A 25,367-nucleotide genomic window follows, 5' to 3' on the forward strand; every position below is an offset into this window, starting at 1 on the left:
CTAAACCTCAAAAAAACCAAGATTATGGCAACCAGCTTGATTGATAACTGGCAAATAGAGGGAGAAAATGTAGAAGCAGTGAAAGACTTTGTATTCCTAGGTGCGAAGATTACTGCAGATGCTGACTGCAGTCAGGAAATCAGAAGACGCTTAATCCTTGGAAGAAGAGCAATGACAAATCTCGATAAAATAGTTAAGAGCAGAGACATCACACTGACAACAAAGGTCCGCATAGTTAAAGCAATGGTGTTCCCCGTAGTAACATATGGCTGCGAGAGCTGGACCATAAGGAAGGCTGAGCGAAGGAAGATCGATGCTTTTGAACTGTGGTGTTGGAGGAAAATCCTGAGAGTGCCTTGGACTGCCAGAAGATCAAACCAGTCCATCCTCCAGGAAATAAAGCCAGACTGCTCACTTGAGGGAATATTAAAGGCCAAACTGAAATACTTTGGCCACATAATGAGAAGACAGGGCACCCTGGAGAAGATGCTGATGCTAGGGAGAGTGGAAGGCAAAAGGAAGAGGGGCCGACCAAGGGCAAGGTGGATGGATGATATTCTAGAGGTGACGGACTCGTCCCTGAGGAAGCTGGGGGTGTTGACGACCGACAGGAAGCTCTGGCGTGGGCTGGTCCATGAAGTCACGAAGAGTCGGAAGCGACTAAACAAATAAACAACAACAAAGCCACCCTGAGCGGTACACATACACCAGAGGGGCTGGTGCAGACAAGGCCCTAGGCCACTTCAGACTTTGGCAGCCACATTACCTCGTCAGCTAAGATCTATGAGATCCTTGTGAGGGCGCTGTTTGTCAGGGTTCCTGACGGGTGACCATCCTAACCAACCAGAAGAGCAGGTGTAGCCTTTCTTCCTCTTGCCATTGCCAAGCCCTTTAACTTTTTGGTGTCAGCTAATGATGTATCTGTTCATTCATGCTTTTGATTAAATCTGTACTGCTCTGCCTTCTGTTCTTTTTCATAACTGGTGTCCTGGGTTACAGAATTTTAAGATTGCCTGTGGTTTTAAACAGATGGCATTTTTAGAGAATTTTTACTGCACATGCTTTTTTCAATTTAAATCACTTTTAAAGCTGTAATGAGTTGCACACTTTCATCAGTGAAAACTGGGTTAGAAAAAATTTAAATAAATAATGAATTGCATGTAAGCAGCTGCAAAATGGGGCAGATGGCTAGTGCAGCAGTGCAGCAGCAAAGGATCTATTCTGAAACCCTGGGAATCAGGCAAGTTGAACATTTTAGGGAGTGAGCAAATACCGTTTCACAATCAGTGGTAACCGCTAATTTGCCAAATACTATCATTCATGAGGGGGCCCTCCTTCCTCAAAGCAGCAAAATACCTAGCTTCCTATTAGAGAGGGGAGTATCTTTGCTGTGTCTTTCACACACCACGGAAACGTGGGAGCCCTGTGAGGCCTGTGCCTGCCAGGGTCTCTGAGGACGGCTCTTTCTCACCACAAATTCCAGCAGAAAGTTGCCCTCATGTCCTCCGGGCTCAAACAAGCCGATGAGAGAAAGCTTTGACATCAAGGCTAAGAATGAGGCAGCTTTTAAAAGCAAACATCCAAGAAGTATTAGGTGAAAATGACTGTGACACAAAAAATGGTAGAGTAAAATCACCAGATAGGCTTCCAGGGCTTGCGATGTCCCATACCCTTGCCTACTGGGGGGCTTAACCTCAGAATCCATGACCCACTCACCCGTGGAGGCATCTGGGTTGCAGCTCCTGAGTGAAAACCCTCTCCTGAGAGGTTCTAGCTGCTGAGCCATCTTGGAAAAAAGGCAGGTTTTCCGTCTCTTCCAAATTCCTGACCCACCCTTTTGCCCCAGTGGGCACTAGCCACCCCTTCCCCACATGGAATTGAATCCAAACACAACAGTTGAGGATATTTTATAAGCAAATTTATTTCAATTGTCTTAATGCAGTTAAACTAGAAAACACAGAAGTAGCCATTTTACACTCACTACAAAATTTCCTCTCTAGGTTCACATCTAACCCCTTGTAATGACCTGCAGGGGCGTCATGGAGCCTGGCATTGGGGTTCTCCTTGGTGTGACGGGAACAGATTCCTGTGCTAAAAGCAGCAAGTCCTTGACTTAACAGCAGCCTAGCTTAGCAGCCTCTAAAACCACGTGTTTACAAAGCCAATTCTCCAACAGGGGAACACGTGAGCATCCCTGTGGCCAGAGCAAGGAGCTGAACCCCCGGCCTCAGACGCAGTTCTGACTGGACAGCTCAGCTCCTGGAAAACGGAGCAGCAGCCCTGCCCGTGCCCTGGCCCTTGGTGCCTCGGGCCCCACATTTGCCAGGTCAGTCCCCTGTGCGCAAACACCCACCCAGTTGGGTGTGGAATAAGTTGCTACTGGGATCCTCTCCTTTAAGAAATCTCTACAGAAGGTTCTCCAAGTTAGGACGCCAGTTTCTAAATGGTACTGGAGAAAGAATTGTGCTATCTATTCATTCTTTTTTTCCCCCCTATAGTGATACAAAACAGAGCTTCCAGGTTGAAATAGTGGAGGACCCAAGGGCATTCTGAAAACAGCACTTTCTCCTCCAGACTGACTCCAGTTTGGAACAGTCCTAAAAAAGAAGGATCAATAACCCCCTTTGTGTTCCCTTTTACTGGTGAACCTTTATTTTGCCAGTTCTAATGAAGAAACCCTTGACTCTATCTGCAAAACTCCAGCAAAATAGATCTCTTTGCAGCAAATCCTTTGGGGGTGGGGGATGGACAGTGGCTAAATTTGATAAATAAATTCGATAAATAAAAAAATGGATGAAAACTGGGTTGTTTTTTTAAACCTCAATAGCAAGAAATTGATCCTTACTACTGGAAATGTTTCTGATCTGATTTCAAGATAGCGATAATCCAGAAATAAGTATCTATAAATGCATTCAGAGCTCCTATTCCAAATCATGAATGAACAACACAAACTGGAAAATTAACTGCTGGTGCACATCTAAAAGCCTAAACAGAGACGAGTGCTAGCGAGGAGGCACTCTTGTGTATGTTATAAAAGATAAAGTAAATTGGTCCAGCATCCACAGTCTTGAAATGTTCCAATTAATATAATTCAGCCATTCTCTTCTTCCGTTAATCGACACTAGGCGGCTTTAATTAGCTTTGGATATAGAGAACAAAGGCAGGGGCCTCCTGGGGAGATTCAGGGCCTTGGAGCAGCCGCTCAGTACAAGTGTCACCCAGTGTGTATGTGTGTATATGGTTGTGTGCATGCATGCACAAATATGTAAAGAACTGTGCACCCACCCACACCCCAAGGGTGGATCGTGATGCCACACACACTAGATGGCTTTCTTCATTCGTCATTAGCGGCACTGGTTCCTCTCACTTCTCCTTGGTTGCGCAGCTGGGGGAAGGGAGAAAGATCAATCACTCACAGTCATGGCTCCCAAGTAAAAAGAGGATGAAACAAAAGGATTAGAGATTATTTTGCCTATTTCTCCTGGCACAGCCTTTGCCTGAAGCAACGCAACCATCACCAGCACTGTTGACCTACTGCGAGGAATATTGTGACAGTGGCCTGGGTAGCAATTCAAGCAGAAGAAAGTAAATGGAGAGTAGAAAAAACCAACACTGAAAATGGCAGAGCCTGGGGGAACCGGGGGGGGGGGTGATGAGGAGGAGGAAGGGGCAAAATCTGGGGCTTTGCAGGTCCTCACTTATTTAGGAAGGGGCTGTCCCTGAACTTCTGTCGGGGCCGGCCTGAGAAAAGCTGCCCCATCTACAACTATGTGCTTTGACACACGTGACCAAGAAAGAAAGAAAGAAAGAACCTCAAGAAGTAATCAACAATTTTTTCCCAGTTAAACCACGAGGTTTCCAAAGGGCGCTCCTCCTCCTGACCAGCGCCTGGGCTGGCTAGTCCTGTCCACAAACTCTCTTGGGTGAGCCAGGAAGGGCCGGCACTCAGGAGTTTTTCATCCTGAAGCAAACCCTCAAGCCGCTGGATTTCGGAAAGGGGCAAGGCCCAAGACGGTCCTTGGCAACACTGAGACCTCTGCGCTCCCCTGCAGTGAAGTACCAGTGTCTGGCACCAGAGAGACGGGAAAGAAAGCTCAGAGAAAGGACTACTGTGAGACAATGCAGGCACTGCCAAAACCCTGCACGGCAGGATGCATTTCTTTACCAGAAGAGGCCAGAGTCACTTACACAGTGGGGTTATTTGCCTCTGACCCTACCGAGGACTTCCTCTAGACGCTGGCAGCCAATGTTCCTCGAACACAACCCTTCTTACGCATCTAGGTGCAAAATAAAATGGTAAGCCACCAGGCAGTTCATCAGCAGGAGTTAGTAGGAAAGGGCTAGAACGGCCGTGGGAGGCCACCTGGAGGGCATTAGCTGTCCCTTGGCGATTGCCTGCTACCTAGCATGTGGCCCAAGCAAATTGAGTGGTTGCTATCCTGGGAGGAAGGAAAAAAGGAGGATCCGCAGGTAATGGGAAACGCACCCAATTTTGGACGTTCCTTTAACTTCCTGTAAGTGCTTGTGTTTTCCAAGGCAGAGAGAAGGGGCCGCAAAATGGCTGTCCAATTCTGGCTCTGGCTCTTATGAGGGACGCAGCCACCATCTGATGTAAGTGGCAAGGGAGAGGAAACCGAGGGTGGGGTGAAGACACTTGTATGGGGGCAACAGAGAAACAAGGATGCCGGGAGATATCATGTCAAGAATTTATGCTATAGGCTGGTGCTCCCTGCAAGTTTCTCCCCTTTGATTATTGAGCACTTATAGGACCTACTTAGGCCAGTGAACACCTTCAGTTGCTCTGCAAATGGACACAGCTGCAATGCATCTGGCGAAAAGGGTAGCAGCAGGCAACTCCAAACCTCTCTCAGGGAAGCTGGCCTGGCCTGTGCACCTGGCCTGACGCAAAGCACAAGGGGAGGCCAACAGCACTATAGGATGAAAGTCTGGCACAGGCCAGTCTCATTTTCCAAATCACTTTTGGCCAGAGATTCTGACCTGAGGAATGGCTCTTGTTCTCCTTGGGAGATTTGGGTTTTTTTTTATTCTTCCCTTCAAGAAACTTTCTATGGAGTTAGTATTCAGAAACATTCAAAACAAATGCACTCACACAGCACCAGAAAACAGCACCACATCCTAGAAAAAAGACAATATACCTTTTCATGGACAGTATTCATCTATACAAAGCAAATTTATCTCTATTCATCTATACAAAGCAAATTTATAAAACTATTCTGGCAGACATATTGGTCAACCTATGGCTTGTTTAAGAACACTTGAGGAAAATATCAGTTGCTTCTTAGGAAAAGCAAGAGCTAAGAAATGCATCCAGTTTCTTGGAGGACACTGAGGTCTTTAAGGATCCAAAAAGGGGGGGGGGGCAGATCAGGGAAGGACCTGGGGAAAGTGGTCCTTTCTCTGTAATTCTCAAGGGGTTTACTGAAGGACGGTGCCACTATTTTCCCCCTTGGTCTCCAGGGCACAGTGATGTGCCAGTGGCACCTCTGCTCCACCCCCAGCAAGCTTCTAGCCACATGTGGGGAACACACACCCTGCAACATAGGCTTGACTATTCTTACCGCCTCCAGCTCTCTCTGGGTTTCATCCTCCATTCGCCGGATGTCTTCCATCGTAAGGTCAATCCACCGATCAATCCAGCAGAAAAGCTGCCGATGGAAGTTGGTGAATATCCTTTTTTCTTGCTTTAAAAAAAAAAAGCACTTAGCCCCAGCCCTACATCAGACGCTCTGCTGCCTTCATCTTTAGTGCTCTTTCCCTAAGAAAGGAAGGAGGGAACCATCCTGAGCCAGGGGGTGGCCTGTCCCAAGATAGCTGCCTCCAACCCCCACTTGGAAGCATGGTGGACAAACCACTCGTCTCCTGGAAGGGACAGTCCTTCCCAGCTGCTTACCTTCTGAATAAAGTTCTCAATTTTATTCTGCAGTCCCCACCACTTAAACTTAATGGTCACAAGCTTGTAAGCACACATTTTTGGACAATCTTCAGCAGCTGCCAACTCCTTCTGTTTGTGGAAATAAAAAAGTGAGCATTTAGCACCCCTCACTCTCTGTTGAATCTTGGGGGATCTGCAGTTAGTAACTTCTCAAGGGACCTGAAAGTTACACCCAAAGGTGGTATCAAAGAAAAAAAAGTGAGAAGCATCCCCCTCATTACTCCTTTCAACTAAAGAGCCTAGTGCCAGTCATGGAATCAAAATGCCCAGGAGAAAGGGGTGAGACATCAGGAAAATCTGGTTCAGGACCACGGGAGGCTGGATGGGCAATTGGATCATGCTGCCCTCCTTGAACTGATGATGCTGTGATTTGGGGGGGGATTTGGGGAGGCCCCTCTGCTTTGTCCCTGAAACCTCCCCATGCCTAAAGACACCAGAAGGGCCAGAATTCAGCTGTGTGCAAATCAGGTGATTGGGATAAGGGAAGGAAAAATCCTTCCAGACTGCCTTCAGTTCATTCTGCTCAGCGAGGATTAATGAATAGTAGCCTCTCAAAAAAAGTTTTGTCAAGGGCTGTCTGGAAATAGGGGGCAGATACATTCACCATAAATGATATGGCACCAGAACCAACAGAGTCATCCATTTAAACTAATGATGGGAGACTGAAAAGGAAGTGCTTTTTCACATACCCCTTCCTCAATGCATTCAGTCAAGAAAACCGATAGCAGAAAAAGGCTGCTAACTGGGATGGATTTGCAGGAATTAGTCGAAATAATAACAACCATAGATAATCTCTAGAATCCGAGACCATGTGTATCTGAATCTCTGTTGTTGGAGACACAGCAGTCAAATGTGCGCCTGCCCTACCAAGGCATGGCTTAGCCCACGGCTCCATTAAACTTCCAGGCTATTCCACTATCCTGAAGGGAGCCTGTGGGGAAAGGGGGAAAGGCTCACCACAGCACAATCCAGCCGTGAGTGGTCAAGAGATCAGCTGACCACAAAGCAAAAGCTCTTGAGCCCTCAGATAATGCTGAAGAGGCGTTCCTGGGTGAACCTGTGCCACCTTGACACTCCTGACTTCAAAAGCAAAACTAATCAGCTAAACATTCAGCAGGAAGCCCAACATGCATTTGCAGCATTTTGTTTAAGAGTTAGGTTAAATCTGTGGCTGTATAACTTGGGGAGAAAAGTGTTCTTTTCTATTGCAATAACTGGTCCAGCTCAGGGCAAGTGCAATGCAACTTTGGGGGAGAGGAGTAAGGCAAAAGCATCCCCGCCTCCAAGAAATAACTAAGAGGATACTATCCCTAGCAGGTTTAAACTTGGCAGCCCTGGAACAGGGAACAGTGGAGGGTGTAAGAGGAGCTTACCCCCCTGGCTCCACATGGTCTTTGCCGAATAGCCAAGGGCAGCCCAGCGTTCCAGAGGGGCCGAGGCACATCTTGTCATGCCAGTGAATGGCCGAGAGAGAAAGGGAGAGGACAGGACCGTTTCATGGGGTAGGCAGAGAAGCCCTAAAGTGCCAACCCGTTTCTGAGCAATCTCTACACATGCTGTGCTACACGTACCTCCCATCGCTTTGCCAGATGAGGGGCTCTGAGGCACCCAGACTGAAGGCCACAGGACACTGCACGTGTCCCAGGACCAAACTGTACTGACCTGACTGCTCCAAGTGCAGGGGGAGGGCAGGAGAAAATCAGGGGCTGAAATCTCACCTCCCTGCCTGGGGCAGAGGCTGAGCAGAGCACCAGGTCCCAGCATCCACGCTGGCCTCTCCAGGAGGACTGGAAGAACGTCTGCCTCCAGTTTGGGTCAACCACTTTGGACTAGACGGATCCCTGAAGGCAGAGGCTTCCAGCGCCCTTGCCAAGGGAGCCCTGGCCCAGCCCTAGCGAAGAACCACCCTCATCAGCACAGCCCTCGCAACACCTCAAAGCCTCGTAGGAGTCACCTTTCCTCGCCCGTATTACCTTCCAGTCAGTCCCCAAAGGGCCTCTTTTGGTCTTGACCGACTGAAACAAGGCTGGGTCCTCATCAGCTTTGTAGTCCTGTGGATTCAGAGAAGAAACTCCAGCGTTAAGGCTGGGAAGAGAGAGCTGAAGCAGCTCTGAAAAGAGCAGCTCCCTGCACTGGGCATATAAAGCAACAAGAAAAACTGGGGAGGGGGGAAAGGGACTTTCTGCCCTGCAGACTGTATTCCCAGGGGCCCTCCTCTTACTGCATGCTCCCTCCCAATTTCTGCAGCCCTCTTCCAGTGTAATTTCATGCATGTTTAACTCAAAAGGAAGTCCCACCGGGTCAAAAAGGTTTATTCTCTGGAAGGGCTTAGGACTGTTCTTTATTTGCATTTAGTCTAAAGCAGATGACAGAAAGAGGATGCAAGTTACTGAAACGCTGCCGGGAGACCACAGGACGTCTGGGTTGTGACCCACCCAGGATTTATGGTCATGAGAGAAAGCCAGAGGCAATCCGCCCTGCCTTCAGCCTGAAGCAGAGAAAAGAGTACAAAGCGGATTTCAATTTCTTTGCTTTCACTCTGCTTATTTTCTTTCAAATTACTTCCCAAAGTGCATCTCTTTCTGAAGTTGTGTTTCTCGTTCTGCTCATAGTTTAACAATTTTTCCTCTCCTGGGAAGTGACTTTTGTATACAAATCACAAAAAACTGCTTAGACAAAAACTCTGGAGCTGATTACAAGAGGCCAGGCTTAAATTTCTACCTTAAGATAGCAGCAGCTGTCAGCTGAAGCATTTGTATACATTTGGAAAACATGGGGTTGGCATCTGAGTTTCATTAGGACTTCCAAGAGCAGGCAGGGTTTGGAGCCAGGCTGTTTATTGATCAGTGTTTAGAAATGAAAAGAGCAGCTGGGCTGTTTGGCCAGGGTTCCCTCACACTGAAGGCTGAACGCTTGGCATTGCTGGGGAGCCGAGTCCCTCACTGCACTCGTAAGGTTATCTGCTTGTTTCTCAGACAAGCTTCTGCTACCAAGGCACAGACATTTGAGAGCAGGCAGAATCTTGTCCGTCCCTGTTAAAATCCCTTGAGCGGCAGGAAGTGCCTTTTCAAACTAGCACCAGAACCTCCTTGGACAACAGAGATAAAAGCTGCAAAAGAAAGGAGAGGCAAGCAGCCTCAGGACTGATCAAGAGAGGGAAAGGAGGCCAGTAATGGGAACCGCCACTCTGCTCGTGCCCTGCCTCCCTGTACAGGAACCATCCTTTCTTTTCAGCTCAGGACTGCATTATCACTGAAGAATAAGATAGCAAAATTAACCTTGAAAAGCTTTTGGCGGAGGAGAAAGTTGCTCTCTGGCATTCAGAGGGGAGAAATGTGGTTAGAGTGTAGCTAGAGAGGAAAGAAGAAACAATTTCGAGATATGTGTACGAGCTGGGACGGTGTTGCCATCTTGCCCCAATGTGACTATGGTGGGCCTTGAACACCTGCTGAGCAGGAAAAGAGATGCCTGGACAAGTGCCATGCAGAACCTTTCTCAAGAATCTCGGGGAGTTCAGCTTCAAGTGAGGATTCATAGCGAACTAGATGTCCCCAAAGGAACAGGGATGGCACTGTGGCAGAGATCAGCGGCCAGATGGTGAATTCCAGCTGGCAAAGTCTCTCTGGAAAAAGGGGAGACTGTAAGATCACCCACTTGCACTCCGGACAGCTGCTCCTCAGGAGCAGACTGCAGGCACTGAAGTTTTTGCAGTCAGCTCGTGAGTTGAGCGGCTGGGAGTTGAGAGATTCCAACCAAGCTCACAGCTGTAATACAGCCTATATGGATGCAAAGTTTGCAAGAGCCTCATTTCTTAACCACGTCTGGATGTAATTAATTTACAGCTAAAGAGAGATTTTCTGAGTGGCAGGATAAGAGAATTCCACTTGGTGAGTTATTATTTTTTTCTGGATTACAAATGAATAAAGAAAATAAAAGGTTTTAAAGACTTAAAAACTTTTGGCAAAAAGTTTAACAAGGAGGCAATGTAAGAAAGTTTAAAATGGATAAAGGGGACAGTTATTTTGAAAGATTATTTTTGGTGAAAATGGTTTTTAACAAATTGGATTAAATTAGACAAACTGGACTTTCGTGGAAATGTTTTTTATTTATTATTAAAGAATACAAACAATTGGTGGATTTTACAAAGCAAAAGATAAAGGTAACATGAGCAAGACTGTGATGCTGACTGTAACTACGGAGTGCCATTTGAGACAGAAGTATTAAAGGCACAGCAAGACAAAAGAAAAAAAAAGTGGTGGGGGAGCCTGCCTTTTCTTTTTTCCTTGAGACACTTTCATTTTTGGATGATATCGTAATGGCGACCACCAGAAAAGCAGCAAGAACGGAAGGGACATTTTGTCACGTTTGGTAGACATGTAAAAAAGCTAGAAAATTCTGGATTCAAATACACACACTGATTCAGAGGATTTTAAAGATTAATATACAATTGAGACCAGAGGTTTTTCTTTCGGGATTCATGGACAGTTGAAAAAAAGTCATGGAACTTTGTTTTCATACATGGTAACTGCAGCAAGATTATTGTATGCACAAAGATGGAAAGATTCGGCACTACCCACAATGGAGGAATGGTGGGTGGAGGTGATGGAACTCGCTGAGATGGCCAAACTGCTTTGATCAGAGAAAAGACAGTATCTAGCTTTATTGCTAACTGGTAACCCCTTATGGACTTTTTGTGTTAAACAGAAAAAAATTGAACATATGATTCATGGTTCTGATTATTAGACAGAAAATATTATAGAAAGAAAAGAGTTAAATGTTGTAACCATAGAGTAAGAGCTAATTTTGTACTTATACCTGCCGTAAAGAAGATCAGAAGCTACTTCTTTGTATCTTTCTTTTCTTTTCTATTTCCTTTCTTACACTTTTAGCTTTCTCTTTTATTTCTTTTTCTCACTTTATATTAGTTTGTATTAGTTTTTACCTTCTTTTAAAAAAATCTTTAATAAAATTTGTATCTATCTATCTAAAAAACCTAGAACCTTGGGAGTTGATGTGCCAAGCAAGGAAGAGCCCGATTTCTAAGCCTCAGGCACCGTCTCTGAGATTCTGGGAAACTGCGTTTGCCTCCAGCTGCTGCTGGCATCCCATCTGGTCAGAACCCCAAATCCCCATTACGGACTCAGCCCGGCAGGCAGGAAAAGGAGTAGCAGGCTGCTGACCCAGAGCTCCTTACCTGGGCCAGAGGGATACTGATGGCTGAGCAACTCTACTGGCTCTTTTCAAGCCACTATTGAAAAAGGCTCTTAATTTCCCTCCTTCAAAGTAGCTGTTATGCCCAGGAACAGGAACAAGCCCACCAGCGGTGTCAAACAGCAGGAGAGATGTCAATTCAACTCACCCCAGGCTCCACTTGGTTTCTGTCTGCTATATCGATAGAAACAACTTCAACGTTTTTCCATGTATTAGGGTCCAAGCCATGGACCTGCAAGAACAGGAGAAAACACTGCTGATCCCAGGGCCAACTCCCTTTCTCAGCACAGAGCCTGATGCTGTTTCTGAGGCACGCCTGGAGCAGAAAAGGCTTTCCATCGACCCTCGTCAAGGCAGGCCACAAAAGGGGGATGCAGATGAATCCAGGCACTGCCAATCCACAAGGAAAGCCAAGTGGGTTGTTTCAAAGAGGAACACATAGGCCCCGCTCTTAAAGCGAGCCACAAGACTTAAACTAACAGAAAACTTAAAATAAAAACACCCACCTTCTAAAATCCAACTTAAGTATTTTGAATGTGGATATTTAATTGTTTTATCCACTAGTTGTTTTACACGTATCTGCTGCTACTTTTCTCGTCTTTAATTTTCCTGCCCCCCCAAAGACACTTCCCATAAGATGGGCAGCTACATAAAGGTGACAAACAAACAAACAAATGAACAGGCTACCCTGAATTGCTCTGACCAAAAAATATGCCAATGTTTTAAAACATCCAACATGGCCTGGAGGCGGACAAAAACCACAGTCCCAGCCCTGAAGCAACATCAGTCTCTGATTCCCATCCAGGAAGTTGCCGATCTTCCCCGGGTGTCAGCAGCAGCAGAACAAACAGGCTGAACAAAGAAACAGCCATGCAACAACAAAGGCCCTGACTTACATTGTCTGATGTCCCCAGGTCAGGCTTATGCCAAGTCTCAATTTTGATAAAGAAGTCATCTTTCATGTATTCGTTCTACCAAAACAAAAGAAAACAGACCTGCTGGCATAACGCCTGCATCTCAAGACAAAGGCAGAGCCAGAGTGGAGAAGGTGGCCAAAAAACTTCGAACATTTAACCCTAAGGCAGAGACCACCCCCCACCGTTTCCTGGAAAGTTAAGTAGGAGGCATGCAAGAAGCACTGGCAGGATGTTTAGCTGCAATGGCCACACATCTGCTAGGAGGCTCCTGCAGCACACACAGAAGGTGCACCCTGAACCACCGCATCAGCATTGGAATATGCAAATTCTGGCACAGCCCCCTCTGCTGGAAGCAGCCCACATTGCAAGCCTCTAGGTCTAGCATGCAAGCAGTGCGGTGGATGCGGCTGGTGGAAGGTGAGAGTGAAGGCTTTGTCCAATGTCCTTCCCCTGAAGGTGCCGTGCTGTGCTGGAAAGCTCAAGGTGTGCTCTGAGGAGCAGTGGGCTTACTCCCTTTGTGGGCCAGCCCCAGGCCAGCTCCCAACCAGCCTGCAAACCCTTTCACCCTGACAGGGGACACCTAACGTTAAGAACCCAAATACCTGTGAATTGTTGCTAAGCCACCTTGACAAGCCAGGAGAAGAGAACATACTCACCGTAACGACTGGATCCCCAGGAAGATATGGAAAGAGAAAGAGATGGGAGACAAACAGAAGTGACTGCACTGCAACAGGATGGCTATGTAGCTTCATCACTGCACTCTCTGTATTGTCCAGACAAAAGGCCAGGTGGAACATTTAGTCTGTTCCATTGGAAAGTGAGCAAAGAATTAGCTAGCAAAGCCACTATAAAAAGGTTGTTCAACAACTAATCTCAGCACAACAAACATGCACCTCCCACCCACCAGGTTTCAGACTACAATGCCCATCACCAACAGCTAACAGCCAGGGTGACTGGGGTTGTGATGGCAGTTCATAAATCATCCCTTTCTTGCACCAGGCCTCCTGCAATCAGTTGTCTGCTCTCACACCTATCAAGATATCAACTCAACTCAAATGCGTCAATACTAAGCCACAATGATAAATTTAATCAGTGTTTGGTTCCAGTGAGCAGCAACCTAATTTGCAGTTGCAGACAGTTCTACATAAAAGATTCCTGTCTGGCTCTACCTAAGCATTTAACTTAACCTTCCTGAAACAAAAGAAAGCATGCACTCACCTGTTCTACAGTAAGGATATGCATTCCAGGCCTTTTCATGAAATACTAGGGAGCCTTCTGGGGCAAACATCCGCACAAAGCCAGGCACTTTGCTGTGAGGAAGCAGAGTCATAAGGCTTACTTTTGCCAAAAGAACAACACTTTATACAACTTAGCAGTCTGTTCACAAACACATTCCTCTCCCAGCATTGCATGAGTTTGGCAGCTTAGTACAAAGGAGCTACAGATGCATTTTAACTACTACTACTTGTTCCTTTTTTAAAGTATATACCACCTTAAAAAATTCCCAGGATGAGATGCTTGGGTTAGCATGGCATACTGGAGAAGAGCACAGGGTTTATTCCAGGAAGATGCTTCTCAGTTCATCCCAGGATCCCTAATCCTGCCCCTCCCCAGAAATACAGCTGTGGCTCCTCCAGTCAATCTTCAGGCAACACAGGATGAAACTGGGCAGTATCAGGTGGCTGCCCCCCCCCTTTCCTAAAAAAAGCATGCTTTTGCAAAGCTGCTATTTCAGCAGATAGCGCTCTGAGAGTATTTACCGCCCCCAGGCAAACAAATTGGAGAAACCCCAAAGGGCAACAGCTTAAAGCAGGGGTGGCTTCAGGAGGGGGCCCAAAACCGCGCCCTACCTCTTCAGGTGGTAGATCTTGTGTGTATATTGCCCCCTTTCGCCATCCTTCTCGTAAGGCTCGTTGGTTAAGACCTGGATGCCTTCTCCGCCTCCAGTTTCGTTTTTACTGGCCTCAGCCACGGAATAAAGCTGTCCAACCTGATACTAACAGAAGACCGCAGCAGGATTGAGATGAGACCTCCCAACCCTCGTCTGAAGCACGGCGCTACTAACGCCACCCTGCCGGAGCTTCCTCCCCAGAAGGAAACGAGGCGTTTCCGGGCCCCTTAGTCCTCCGGCCCCCCAACGAAGTCCTGCCCGGGGCGGGCTTGATGGGGGGAGTTTCCATCCCTCAAGAGCAGAAGCAGACAAGGGGAAGACAGAGAGGAAGGGCGCCACGTACCTCCTGCACCGAGCACGGCAAAACCACGCGGCTGCAAAGGAGAACAGAGCGAGCTCGTCAGCCGACGGAAGAGGCGCCACCAGCAGGGCAGGAGTCGGCCTTCCCGCCGCCCCGGCCCAGGAAACGGCCCCCGCCGCGCGCTTCGGGGGTCCGCCCGGTTAGCTCCCAACGCCGGCCTGCCGGGTCCCCGCACGCGAGGAGGCGGCACCCGGCCCGCCCGGCGGATGAACCCAAGCCCTCTGCTTGGCAGCCAGGCCGGTCCGTCCGGTCGACTCACAATTCCTTGATCAGCACCATCTTCCCGCAGGCAGCAGCGCAAAGCGCAGGCGCTGCCAGGGCCGCCTACCCACACGCCACAGCGCGGGGCACTTCCGGGAGCCTCGCCTCAGCCTGGCTGGAGCCAATCGCGGCGCAGCAGGCATGGGGCCGCCTATCCTCTAGCCGGTCATCGGTTGGCAGGCTCTCCTACCAATGGTGCGGCACAACGGGAGGCCTCAGACCGGCTGTAGCTCCACCCCTGGAACTTCCGGAAGTCACGCGAGTGATCCACAGATCTAGAGAAGTGTAACCCTTCAAGCCTGCTGCTGAAATTCCGAGGCCACATTACACCCGCCCCCGAGCAAAGCAGCCTGGGCCTCTAGGGGACGTCACGACCTTCGCCGGGGCTCCCCTCGGAGGGAGTCTGGGGCATCTAGAAGAGGCGGGCTATCTCTCGCTGGCTTGGGAGGTCGTTACGACTGAATTGCTTCCGGGCTGAGGTGACGGCTTCCCCTGCGTACCGGAAGTGCTCGCGCAGGACCATCCCCTCGGCAGGCGCGCGACCATTCTCCTCCTCCCCGCCCCCCGCAAGACAGGACGGCCAGCGCTGGAGAGCTCATGCTTTAATAGACACGGAAATCACAAAGGGGCGGCCAAGGGCCGTAGCGATTGCCATAAAAATAGGAACTCCTTTGTACAGGGCAGATTCGGAATACAAAACGCGTAACGCCGCCCGGAAGCAGAGCTGCGGCTACAAAAAAAAGTCCGCCCAAACACAACTGAAGGGCAACCTCCGCCCCCTCCTGCCTCGCTGCGCGGACAAACGGACGGCGGGTGGGCGACGACCCGCCCCACCGTCTTCGAAGCACCATCGTGGAGGCTCCCACCCACGGCAGCAAAGGAAGCCTATGAGCGTTGCGGGAGTGTCCCTGGCTGCCTGAGATGGCTTTGCATAGGGTAGAAGAGGCCTGCGAGTGCTGAGCTTCCAGGGCGATCCTGAGAGGGGTTAGGGTACCCAGCGAGGCCTCGCTGGGGGAAAGTGGCTTCAGGCCAAGGCAGCGTTTTCTTCCCTGGCCCTGAGGCGGGCCAGGCGTCCCCATGAGAGGGATCCTCCCCAGCTACCAGCACTCATTGAAGTGAGTCCCCGGAAGCACATCCTCACCCCAGAAAGGTGGCACCTTGGTCCAGCTTCCGAAACTGACTTCCTCCACAACCATGTTGGGGGAACCTTTCGTGCTCGGTAGCTCAGATCACTTATGGAAAGGGGATATGCCCACGCCCACAGTGACACGCATGCTCATTGCCCAGCTACATGCAAACTAAAGGAAGATCCACAGCATGGGACAAAATGACACCCACTGTCGCCCCACCCCACCCCTTCACAGGACACAAAACTCATACGGGAAGAGACATAGGTGCTTATGGCAGATGGTGTATGGAAAGGCTGGGAGAAGGAAAAACACCTGTGGTGCAGCAGCTTCCCACTTCAGCATGTGAACCAAGGCCCCGAGCAGGTCCCATGCACTTGCCCTGGCCCAGCCAGTCTCCAGAGCCATTTGGAGATCGGCAATGGACGGAGCCTGTCACGGATTCCTGTCCTGCAACAAAGAGGTCTGCCTGGCCCAGCCAGGAGAGCCTCCCGGTTGGCCAAGTTAGAAGCAGCCACATCCCTTGTGTGACAGCAAGACCTCATTTTGCTTCTCAACCTGGCCATTGGTGTGAAACCTTCTCCCACTCCCAATCCTTCCTGGAAGCACTGACAAAATGGCTTGTACCTCTCATCACAGAAAATTGCATGTGCTGCCTAGTGGAGAATTTCTGCCCTGCCCCTCCCTCCCCCACCCGGTCATACCCAGCACTCTGGGTGAGTGGTGACCAAGAGGAAGACAGCGAAGGGCTGGCGGTCAGCTGACCAAGACCCACAGGCCCAGCCTCTCCCCCAATCCATCTTTCTGGGCTCCAGTTCCCCAACCTGCTTCCCACTGTACTGTATCTGTCAAGCAAGTGGACAGGAAAAAAGGCCCAGAAACTCTACCCAGGTGAACAAATGAACCACTTGAGATTCAGCACTTTGAAGAAGGGAAGAACCTCCCTGGTGACAGAAACTTGTAGCCGTTGCCAGAGGGCAGCCGTATGGGATAGCCGGACCCCAGAGTGCTGCCAGAGTCAGCTGCAGGCCTACGCCCATTGGGAGAGTTCTGCGAAGGAGGGCAGGGAGCAGACAAGTCCTTCAGCTCCAGTTTGTCGGCAGTGTCCTCTTTGCTGCGTCGGGGAGACAGATTCAGCAGGCTTAGCACATCTCGCTTGGAGGCCTTTGCAGAAGAGCCCCGGAAGGTCCTCATGGGGCCCGAGGAATGCTGGGGGGTATTTTGCCAGAACATCTTCAGATTGTGAATGGCCTGCACCTTTCCATCGATAGCCGCCATCTTGAGCTTGTCTAGGGCGGGCGGGTTGGCGGGGCTAGAACGGGCCGAGCTGGCAGAAGAGTAGGAAAGGGCTGGGGAGGGGGTGCTGCCCGCTGGGGATTGATGCCCTGAGCTCGGGGAGATGTTCTGCGGTGACCTGGATATATGGGCACTGTAGGGAGAGCTAGGGTACTTCAGCCTGAAGACCGGCTGTTCTGCCACAGATCCACAAGAGTCCAGGCTGGGGGAGGGATGCCCCTCACCTTCCTTTGTAGATGTTTCAGAGGGAGAAGGGCTGTTGTCGCCAGAGCCAGATGTTGGCAGTGAGGAGCTCCTAGTGAGGGGCTCGGGCCTCACAGGGGTAGGGGAAGGTTGACCTTTGATGCTGGAGCACAGCGGCCTGCTGAAGGCACTTGTCTCCGAGGACCGGAAGGAGGCAGCCCCAGAGGGCGAGGCAGTTCCATCATCCAGGCTGCTGCTTCTGCCAAGGTGGTGGGGACAGTGACGGCTGTTGGCACATTGCAGGTGCTCCACGGCTAGGAGGTGGCTCTGTGTCTCCTCCAGGATCCTCTGGGCCAGTTCCTGAGGATCCAGCTTTGGGCCACTCCCCTCCTCTTGGGATTTGACAGTGCTGTCCGTTTCTGTACTGGAATGGTCCGATTCACCCACGTCTGAACCTACCCGTCTCCCAACCTTCTGGAAGGGGGAGTTTGGGCTGGGAATGAGTGTCATTTTGACTGGGGAGCTTGGGGAACTGATGCTATGCTTGAAGCTGACAGAGCCCTTGACTTCCCCAGTCTGGGAGAGGCTGTGGCCAGTGGAAAACATCCCTTGGCTCCCCTGGTACGCTGCCAGAGGCTCATTGCTGACAATGGAGAACCCTTCGTACTCCTCTTCATCTTTGCTGGGGCCAGCCCTGGTTTGTGCCGAGAAGTGACTCTGCGGCAAGGAGACCCTTTGCGGATAAATGGCCTTGGATCTCTCGGAGTCTTGGTGCCCCCTGGAGCTGCCCCCCTCGGACATGCCCTCAGGCTTAGAGACAAAGCTAACAGAAGAGGCAATGGAGCTCAGACTGTAGACCGAGATGGCATCTGAGGCCAGGCTGTCTGGACACATAGGAGAGAAGGGAGGATTGTGGCCAGCGAGTGACCCGGGATTGGAGATGGATTGGGCTGAGGCCAATGATTCAAGGGAGGAGGAGCTGTCCAAGCTCAGCCGTTTGGGTAGCTCTGTGGAGTCTAAAGAAAGCAATGGGAGAGCAAGTTTGTTCTAAAGCAGTGCAATGGGAAAACACGGGTTTGGGACCCTCCCATTTACAGGAACTTTGCACACCCCGGTAGAGTGGAGAGGAGAGGGCCCATGAGAGTCAAGGTTTCCTTGGCTTCACACACACAGACTATCTGACCCCTCTCAGATGGCTGTTAGCCACAACCTTGCCTTTCATGAGATCTCCCCCTCCCCGTGACAATGGTAAGTGGGATCATCTGCCCTTGGGCACCAAAGTATTGTTGTGCTGGGCAGTGTTGGGCTTCAGGGTTTAGTGACTGCAGTCTAGACAAGAGATTTCCAGATACTGGGCGTGAAATCCTACACCAATGTAGGTGCTTTGTTGCATACACCAGTATAGGCGTATTGTTGCACTGCTTGTGGAAATCAGAGGCCCAGCAACAGCCAAGGGACACGGCCAAAATGCTGAGCAAAGAGGGCATCTGCTATCATTCTGTCCTGGCGAATCTCCCCAGCCCAATAGCCTCAATGCCTTCAATGAAGCCAAGGGCTCTGGAAATAAGAAGCTGCTCTCCCCCAAGACCTCCACGGCCCTGCCTACCCCAGAAGGACCCTCACCAAAAAGAGCCAACAGAGTCTGGAGTGCAAAATGCATGGTCCGCCGGCTGGCCTGCTTGCCCGTCTTCAGAATGACTTCCTCCTGCCCGACCTCACACAGGTCAAAACCTGCAAGCAGCACAGCACAGCCTGATGAGCCCCCTGCCAGATTCTGAGATTTCTTCCTTCAACCCAGCCACAGGGATGCCTCTGCCTGGCTCAAGCCCAGTGCAGGCCATGGAGACCCGTTGGGGAGCAAGACAAGAGGGACTGGCCTTGCTCCCCACAGACTTCCCCTTGCAGTCCCCTGTATTCCCAGAGACATCTGCCTACCAAGAGCCGCCAGGAATTCGTGGCAGCCAGGCAGGCGCCAAAGTTGAACGCTAATGGAGACTTGGATTGGGGCCAATGAGACATCTTGCTCCTTCTCTCCAACCTGGAGCTGCACTAAAACCTGATGGAGCTGAGGAGGAGAAGGAGTTGCCAGTCAGTTGGTCCCAGCCTGTTCTTCTGCCCCATCCTCCTCCCAAGGATTGGCCCAGGAAAATACCAGGAAAAAAAGAGGGGGGAGCAAAAGCAAAATAGGGGTCACAGCAGACATCACAAGGAGGAAAGGAGGAAGCCCAGCCCAGCACCCTGCTGCTGCTGCTGCAGCAGTCACAGCCCCTGCTCAAGCAGCAAAGGGGGATAATGGCACCCTGCCCCTCTCCTCTCATAGGGCCAGGGAGTGGACTGAAGGGGGGTCCTGTACTCACCATTCCCACCATATTTTTAACAGCCTTTGGGGAGCAGAAAGGGCGGGCAGGCAGGAGGGAGGGTGGAAAAAGAGAGAGAGAGAATGTTTAGAGCTAGGCTGGAATGCAGGGCAGCAGCTCAGTGGTGCTTCTTTGCAGCAAGAGGTAGACAGTGAAGCATTTGCTCAGGCGCCGCCCCTGGAGCTGGGACCTCCAGAGGCACCCCACCCCACTGCCACGAAGGCAGGCCAGTACTCACTCGGCTAATCAGCTGCTCTCCAGTTTCAGAGGCCGTGATAAGCTTGCAGAGGGCCTGCAGGGCAGTGTTTGGTAAACCTGCCAAGGGGGAGGCAGAACTTGAAGGACTCGGTTACTGCAGCCTCAGGTGCTACGGTTACCTCGAGGGGCCTGCTTCCCTGGCACTCACCAAGCAAAGACTGGATGGTGCTGCTGCACTGCTGCAGTCGATCTCCAGGGTCTGCCGTGGGGAAGAAGACAGCTGCTGGGAGCCCACTGGCTGGAGGGTCCAGCCGGAAGCCCACCGCAGTCAGCAGTGCCTGCCACCCGGGGATGCCACCAACTTTATTCTCAACGCTCTGCTGAGAGGTGTACATGGAGTTGTGCTGCCCGCTGTGGATGCGCTGCAAGGACTTCTCCACCTAACAGAGAGGAGAGCGGGTAAGCTGCCTGGGCACCCGAGCGGCATTTCAGGGGACCTCAGCCCCCTCGGCCGGTGGAGTTTAGGGTCCCTGGTACCCAGTGATCTTCCTCACCAGGTGCAACAAGACCCGCAAAGCATCCCGCGCTCGTTCTGGGTGCTGGAGGATATCAGTCAAGGCTTGCCCGACCAGGGAAGAAGGGCTATTGAGCTTCACGTCACTGCCAATCAGCACGAAGCCTGAGGGGGAGAAACGAGCCTTAGGCCACCCTGGTCTTGGGAAACAGGCAACGGGCTCTGCCCGCTCCATTTGGCTGCCCTTGAACCCTTGCACAGCTTCACACCCTTGTTACTGACCATCTCTGGCATACCTCTGTATCACTCCATGGCTGAGTCACCTCACAGCAGAACACTACAGCATTTTGAAGCACATAAAGTTACATTGCTTCTTACGGCAACCAGCCTCTCTCCCTCCCGACTCATAAGCCCCCAGGGACAGCACTGCGGTTGCCTTCCCTGGAGGACTGTGACTGGCTGCCCCCTCCTCACCTGCCCAGTTGGAAGGGTGGGAGAACAGCGTGCTGCTTTGCAGCCTCTTCATCGCCTCACCAAGGGCAGCGCTGGCCTTCAGCCCATTCAGCAGGGCAGAGTAGAAGGTATGCACAAACATCTTGGATGCTGCCACTGGAACTGGCCACAAGGAAACCAGGACACAGAGGGCACCCGCAGCAAGGAAGGCCCGTGTCAGCCCAATCAACCCATCTGCCGTGACTTTGCTGTTGGATTCTTGGTAGGAACCCAGGACCACTAGCTTGACAGGCAAGCGAAGTTCCAGCACATCAGCTGCCGTGAGCAAAAATTCCTGCAGTGGTGGGCAGTCCGAGATGCTCTCCACATCACTAGTATCGTCCTGCATGCGCAAAGACTCTGGGATGGTGTAAGAGTTTCCAAAGGTCCCCTTGCTCCCGGAGGTTATGCTTTCAGCATTGGGTGTCAGGACCAGGGCAGCCAGCTTCCAGGAGATGTGCGTAGCAAAATGCACACATTCAGCCTGCGCCAGTGCACTCATCACCGTCTCCTTGGTTGCTGCACTGCCCACCAGGGGTTGGCAGCCGAGCAGCTCTGACACCACGTAGGCCTCTTCCTCAGCTGAGGGCATGGGCCCCCACAGCCACTGGTCCATCACAGAGGGCGGCAGCTTCGGGTTTCCAATGACAGCAGCCGTGGAGGAGGAGTTGCTGTATGCTGAGGTGTTCTTCTTGGCCTGGCTCTGGAAGAGACCCCTCGGCATCAGTCGGAAGAGCAGCACCATTGACAACTCTACCACTCCTATCCTTTTCTCCCAACTGCTGCTAAGGGAATCCCAGATTTAGCAGGTCTGCCAGTGATGTGCAGCCTCCCTCCAAAGACCTTACCTTTTGCCCCTTGGAAGGAAACATTTGTCCTGACCTCCCACACCTCTCCTGAGGTCTGTGCCCAGATTCATATACATGCCCTCTTGGAAGCCCTGTCTTCCCAGGAGGGTGGGAAGCAGGTGCAGGCAGGCACAGTGACTCGAAAGCAGTCAGAGGATGGAGGGCAAACAAAAGGTCCCTACCTATCCAGTGCCTGGCTCCCACCTTGGAGCAGGGGTGCTGGGCAGCCCTGCCTTGCGGAAGAAGCAGCATGGGAGGTCATGGCAAGTGCTGCTGCTGCTGCTGCTGCTGCCTGGGGCAAAATCCAGCAAGGAGAAGCAGGGAGCGCAAGAATGGGGATGGCACTGGCTGCGCACCTTGGCACTGGCACTTAGGGCCTGGATGGAGGGCACGGCAATAAGGCCGAAGCGTTCGCACAGGTACTCGTTGGATGAGCTGCCCTTGAGCAGGGCAAAGGGGACAAGATACAGCTCTCCCTCCAGGACGAGGACCAGCTGCCGGTGACGCCCTGCTGGGCCACTGGCGTGCATCAGGCCCTGCATGGGGAAAAAAGCACACATGAGCCTGCTGCCCTGCACCTCTCTGATTGGGAAAATCCTAGAGCTCCCTTGCTGCCTGGGGGTCCTTTCCACAGCAGCCCCCTCCTCTATATCATTGGGGCTGATCCCCAAACCATCACCTTGCACTTCCCGTTGCTGTCCAAGGGCCTCCCCATGCCCAGGTGAGCCAGGAATGGCACGCCAGAGTCCAGCTGCCATGAGTGCTGCAGCGACCCAGAAGGCCACCCCCTTTCCTCCATCAGCCCTCCCCCCGCCCAGCACAGCCTGTTGGGGAAGGGCTCGAGGAGTTCCGGGGCATGAGGCAGAGGCCTTGGCACCCATGTTGCCCCTTTCAAAGGCAGCTCTCCCTGCCTTCCCCCAGTTTCATGGACAGGAAACACTGGCCAAGTTGCCGCAGCTCTTCTTCCTCTGTAGCCCCAGTGGGGTGGCTCCATGGAGGCTCTTTCCAGGCCCGGAGCTGCAGAAACCGCTTGCCCATCTGGCTGCCCCCCATGGGAAACCCCAAGCTCTGGCGGGACCCCTTCCCCAAGCAGGCCCAGCTCACCCCTTCCAGGGGCCCAATCAGCATGTCATAGAGGGCACGGAGGGGCGATTTGCTGGAGGAGTCAGGCCACCGAGGTAGGGAGGGCGCGAGGGCCGCCTCCTTTGCTGCAGAGGGTGTGGGGCTGGTGAAAAGGCTGCTCATGCTCTGGCAGCTCCTGGGGAGACCAAAGGCACAAGATGTGGGAGGGAAGGCTGAGGAGGCCCAACCTCCCCCCCACCCCGCATAAAGCTTGGCCCACCCTCCCATCAGTTTGCTGAAGCCTCAGGCCAAGCAGTACCCCCCATGGCTGGAGCCCAGCACCTTCCTTCTTCCACAAGCATCAGGCTTTGCCCACCCCCAAAAAAATGTTGGGGGCAGAGCCTCAGAGAGGACCAGGAGCTCCCCCAGGAGGCTGCTGTGATGCCAGTGAGGCTCCAGGGAACCAATTGTTTCCTTTGCAGCCTTCCCTCCCCCATTTCCTGGTCTCGTAGCACCTGTGGATGCACAGTGTTCAGCACACATGGGTTCTTCCTGGCACCTCACCTGTTGAAGAGGTTGTTCCTGCTCACCATCCGCAGGAAGCCAGTGGGGTCATTGGAAGAGTTCAGCTTGTTACTCGTCTCTTCAAAGGGCTGGTCCAGGACGTCTCCTGCTTCGCTCTCTGTCTCGCTGCTGGCGCAGGCTCTGGGATGGAACAAAGGAAGAGACGTGGGGAGAAGCCAGGATGCCACGCAGGACCCAGCAGCAGAGGGGGCCATGTGGCATCCTGTCTCGGCAGATGGGCAAGGGGGTGGGAAGCGCAAGCAGGTTGCTGCCAAACTCCGCCCTTCCCCATTAAGGCTCCGAGGAGGCAGCCAGGCGACTGCTCCCGAGAGCCTCATCTGGCTTTCCCTCCCAAGGCGGCAGCACCTTGCTGGGACCATGAGCGGGAGCAGCCAGCTGTTTGGGTCCCTCCGCCGGTGCTCTGGGCAAAGCAGCTATTGGGACACTAGCTGGAGCCTTTGCTGTCCGGGTGAGGTGCTCTCCATCCAGAATCTGCTTCCAGCCCACATGGGGCCATTTCAGACCACAACTGTTCCCCTGCCTCCACTGTTCTTTGAGTGGCACTGCAGAGATGTGCAGCTGCGCCTGGAGCCCCAGCCAGAATGGTGGAGATGGCAGGCTTGCTCTCACCCCCAAAAGGACAGTTTAGCCAAGCAGCATGCAGACAGGCCCTTGGCGGAAGCGTGCCAAACATAAATGGCAAGACTCTGGCCGCACGACCTCTACCCCAACTGCGTGAGAAGCATCAAGCTGAACAAACAGTACTTGTGAGGACAGGCTTTAATTCATCAGCTGTCCCCAAATCTCACCTTCTGCCAAGAGGCCTGTGGGTAGCATCTCCACCACTGCTCAGATGCCCCCTTAGCCTGGGAAGCCAACTTCCCACATGCTGGCACACCACCTGGTACACTTTTTTGCCTCTGGCCTAGCTCTAGACTGGGGGAGGTGCTGTCCATCTGCAACAAGAAGACTGCTCCCCCCACCAACCTGCAGGGATAGGCACTCCTCACCTCACATAATGGGGATCTACCCCCAGCGCTTCCCGCACACTGGAGCTGAGCTGCTCCAGCACTGAGCTGGCGACTGTATGCAGGCCTGAGCTTCTGTCTTGCATGTCCCCGGAGTTCCCAGCCAGGCCCTCGCCCAGATAACATTCGTGGAACTTCAGGATCCCTAAAAGCACAGAGGAAACCGACTGCACAGAGTCTCAACAGTAACAGGCAGAATCATGACTCTAGAGAAGCTCCCTGGCACAGCAAATGTTTCTTGGGCTTTGCTGGGCAAAAACACCCAGAGAAAACAAAAGGTAGTCAGAGGCTAATGCACGCCCCCCCACCCCCCGCCAGGAGCACTGAGCTCCTCAGGCTGAAGAAGCGGAAGACTCTTCAGGGGAGCAGGGGGAGGGGACCCCACCGCCTACCTGCTCCAGGAGCCAAGAGCCAGCTGTACAGGTATCCCGCTGCCAGTGAGTAGTAGAGGACCAGCCCCCGCTGGCCATTCACCGTCTCCAGGACCTGATCCACCGTCACAGGGGAGTAAGGGTCAGAATCCTGCTGCCCAGTCTGACGCTCAACCAACAGGTCAGCGAAGGCCCTTGTCCGACCTCTTTCAGCCACTGCCAGCGCCTCATCATGATGGCCTGCAAAAAGGACCTGCACGTTGCCTCCTTGAAGGGACATCTCAGGGTCAGAGGAAGACAAGGGAAGTTGTGGCCCAGGAAGGAGGAGGAAAGCTACGGATCAGCTGCTTCTCAGGCAGCAGCTGATTTTGACTTTTTTTTTAAACCAACAACTGAATTGTCATGTGCAAGCAAGGTTGCCCAGAATCTCACCCACAGCAGACCTGAGTGCATCACCATCCTGATCCTGAAGAGGTCACATCATCCAAGCCCTGGCCTTTTCCCTTCCACCAGAATCCAACCCTTCTCTTACCCAAAGTAACCAGCACCCGTTGCAGGGCCTGATAGGAGGACGTCTGCAGGTCAAACAGCGAGAGCTTATAGTCGACGCTAAGCCGCGCTTCGTGCCGGATGGTCTCAAAGAGGGCCGAGGCCCGGTAGAGCTGTGAGAGGAAGCAACAGGGGGGCGGGGTGTCACCGGGACTTCAATCAGCCTCTGCTGCTTAGCCAAGGG

At 52.1% G+C, this 25,367-nt stretch overlaps 2 protein-coding genes across 11 annotated transcripts in view; both read right to left on the reverse strand.

Annotated features, from left to right (window-relative positions):
• Positions 1–1,903: 1,903 nt before the first annotated feature.
• PITPNB (phosphatidylinositol transfer protein beta) lies at positions 1,904–14,714 on the reverse strand. 5 transcript variants are annotated; one of them, XM_063315327.1, is made up of 12 exons: positions 14,593–14,714; positions 14,316–14,346; positions 13,932–14,077; positions 13,300–13,391; positions 12,738–12,745; positions 12,061–12,135; positions 11,313–11,396; positions 7,927–8,004; positions 5,912–6,022; positions 5,580–5,702; positions 4,189–4,277; positions 1,904–3,385 (listed from the first exon to the last, which is right to left on the reverse strand). In XM_063315327.1, the coding sequence occupies exons 1-11, from the start codon at positions 14,610–14,612 to the stop codon at positions 4,230–4,232; spliced, it is 816 nt and encodes a 271-aa protein (XP_063171397.1). In that variant the 5' UTR covers positions 14,613–14,714; the 3' UTR covers positions 1,904–3,385; positions 4,189–4,229. The 5 variants fall into 5 exon arrangements, with proteins under 5 accessions (XP_063171397.1, XP_063171396.1, XP_063171394.1 ...); XM_063315326.1 differs by lacking the exon at positions 4,189–4,277; XM_063315324.1 differs by lacking the exon at positions 12,738–12,745 and having other exon boundaries at positions 12,061–12,132; positions 13,289–13,391.
• Positions 14,715–15,181: 467 nt separating this feature from the next.
• The window catches only part of TTC28 (tetratricopeptide repeat domain 28), a 52,721-nt gene continuing 42,535 nt past the window's right edge, over positions 15,182–25,367 (reverse strand). For 4 of the 6 annotated variants that reach the window (XM_063315590.1, XM_063315588.1, XM_063315591.1 and 1 more), the window contains 14 exons: positions 25,167–25,296; positions 24,656–24,874; positions 24,246–24,408; positions 23,236–23,376; positions 22,714–22,867; positions 21,966–22,145; positions 20,744–21,464; positions 20,310–20,434; positions 19,964–20,195; positions 19,796–19,872; positions 19,558–19,581; positions 19,136–19,265; positions 18,824–18,931; positions 15,182–18,216 (listed from right to left, as the gene is read on the reverse strand). In XM_063315590.1, coding sequence (XP_063171660.1) covers positions 16,637–18,216; positions 18,824–18,931; positions 19,136–19,265; positions 19,558–19,581; positions 19,796–19,872; positions 19,964–20,195; positions 20,310–20,434; positions 20,744–21,464; positions 21,966–22,145; positions 22,714–22,867; positions 23,236–23,376; positions 24,246–24,408; positions 24,656–24,874; positions 25,167–25,296 — 3,984 coding nt within the window. In that variant the 3' untranslated portion in view covers positions 15,182–16,636. The remainder of the gene's footprint in view (positions 18,217–18,823; positions 18,932–19,135; positions 19,266–19,557; positions 19,582–19,795; positions 19,873–19,963; positions 20,196–20,309; positions 20,435–20,743; positions 21,465–21,965; positions 22,146–22,713; positions 22,868–23,235; positions 23,377–24,245; positions 24,409–24,655; positions 24,875–25,166; positions 25,297–25,367) is intronic. The other 2 variants (XM_063315589.1, XM_063315592.1) reach the window with 1 other exon arrangement.

Source organism: Candoia aspera, chromosome 15, assembly GCF_035149785.1.
Source record: "Candoia aspera isolate rCanAsp1 chromosome 15, rCanAsp1.hap2, whole genome shotgun sequence".
NCBI classification, from domain to species: domain Eukaryota; kingdom Metazoa; phylum Chordata; class Lepidosauria; order Squamata; family Boidae; genus Candoia; species Candoia aspera.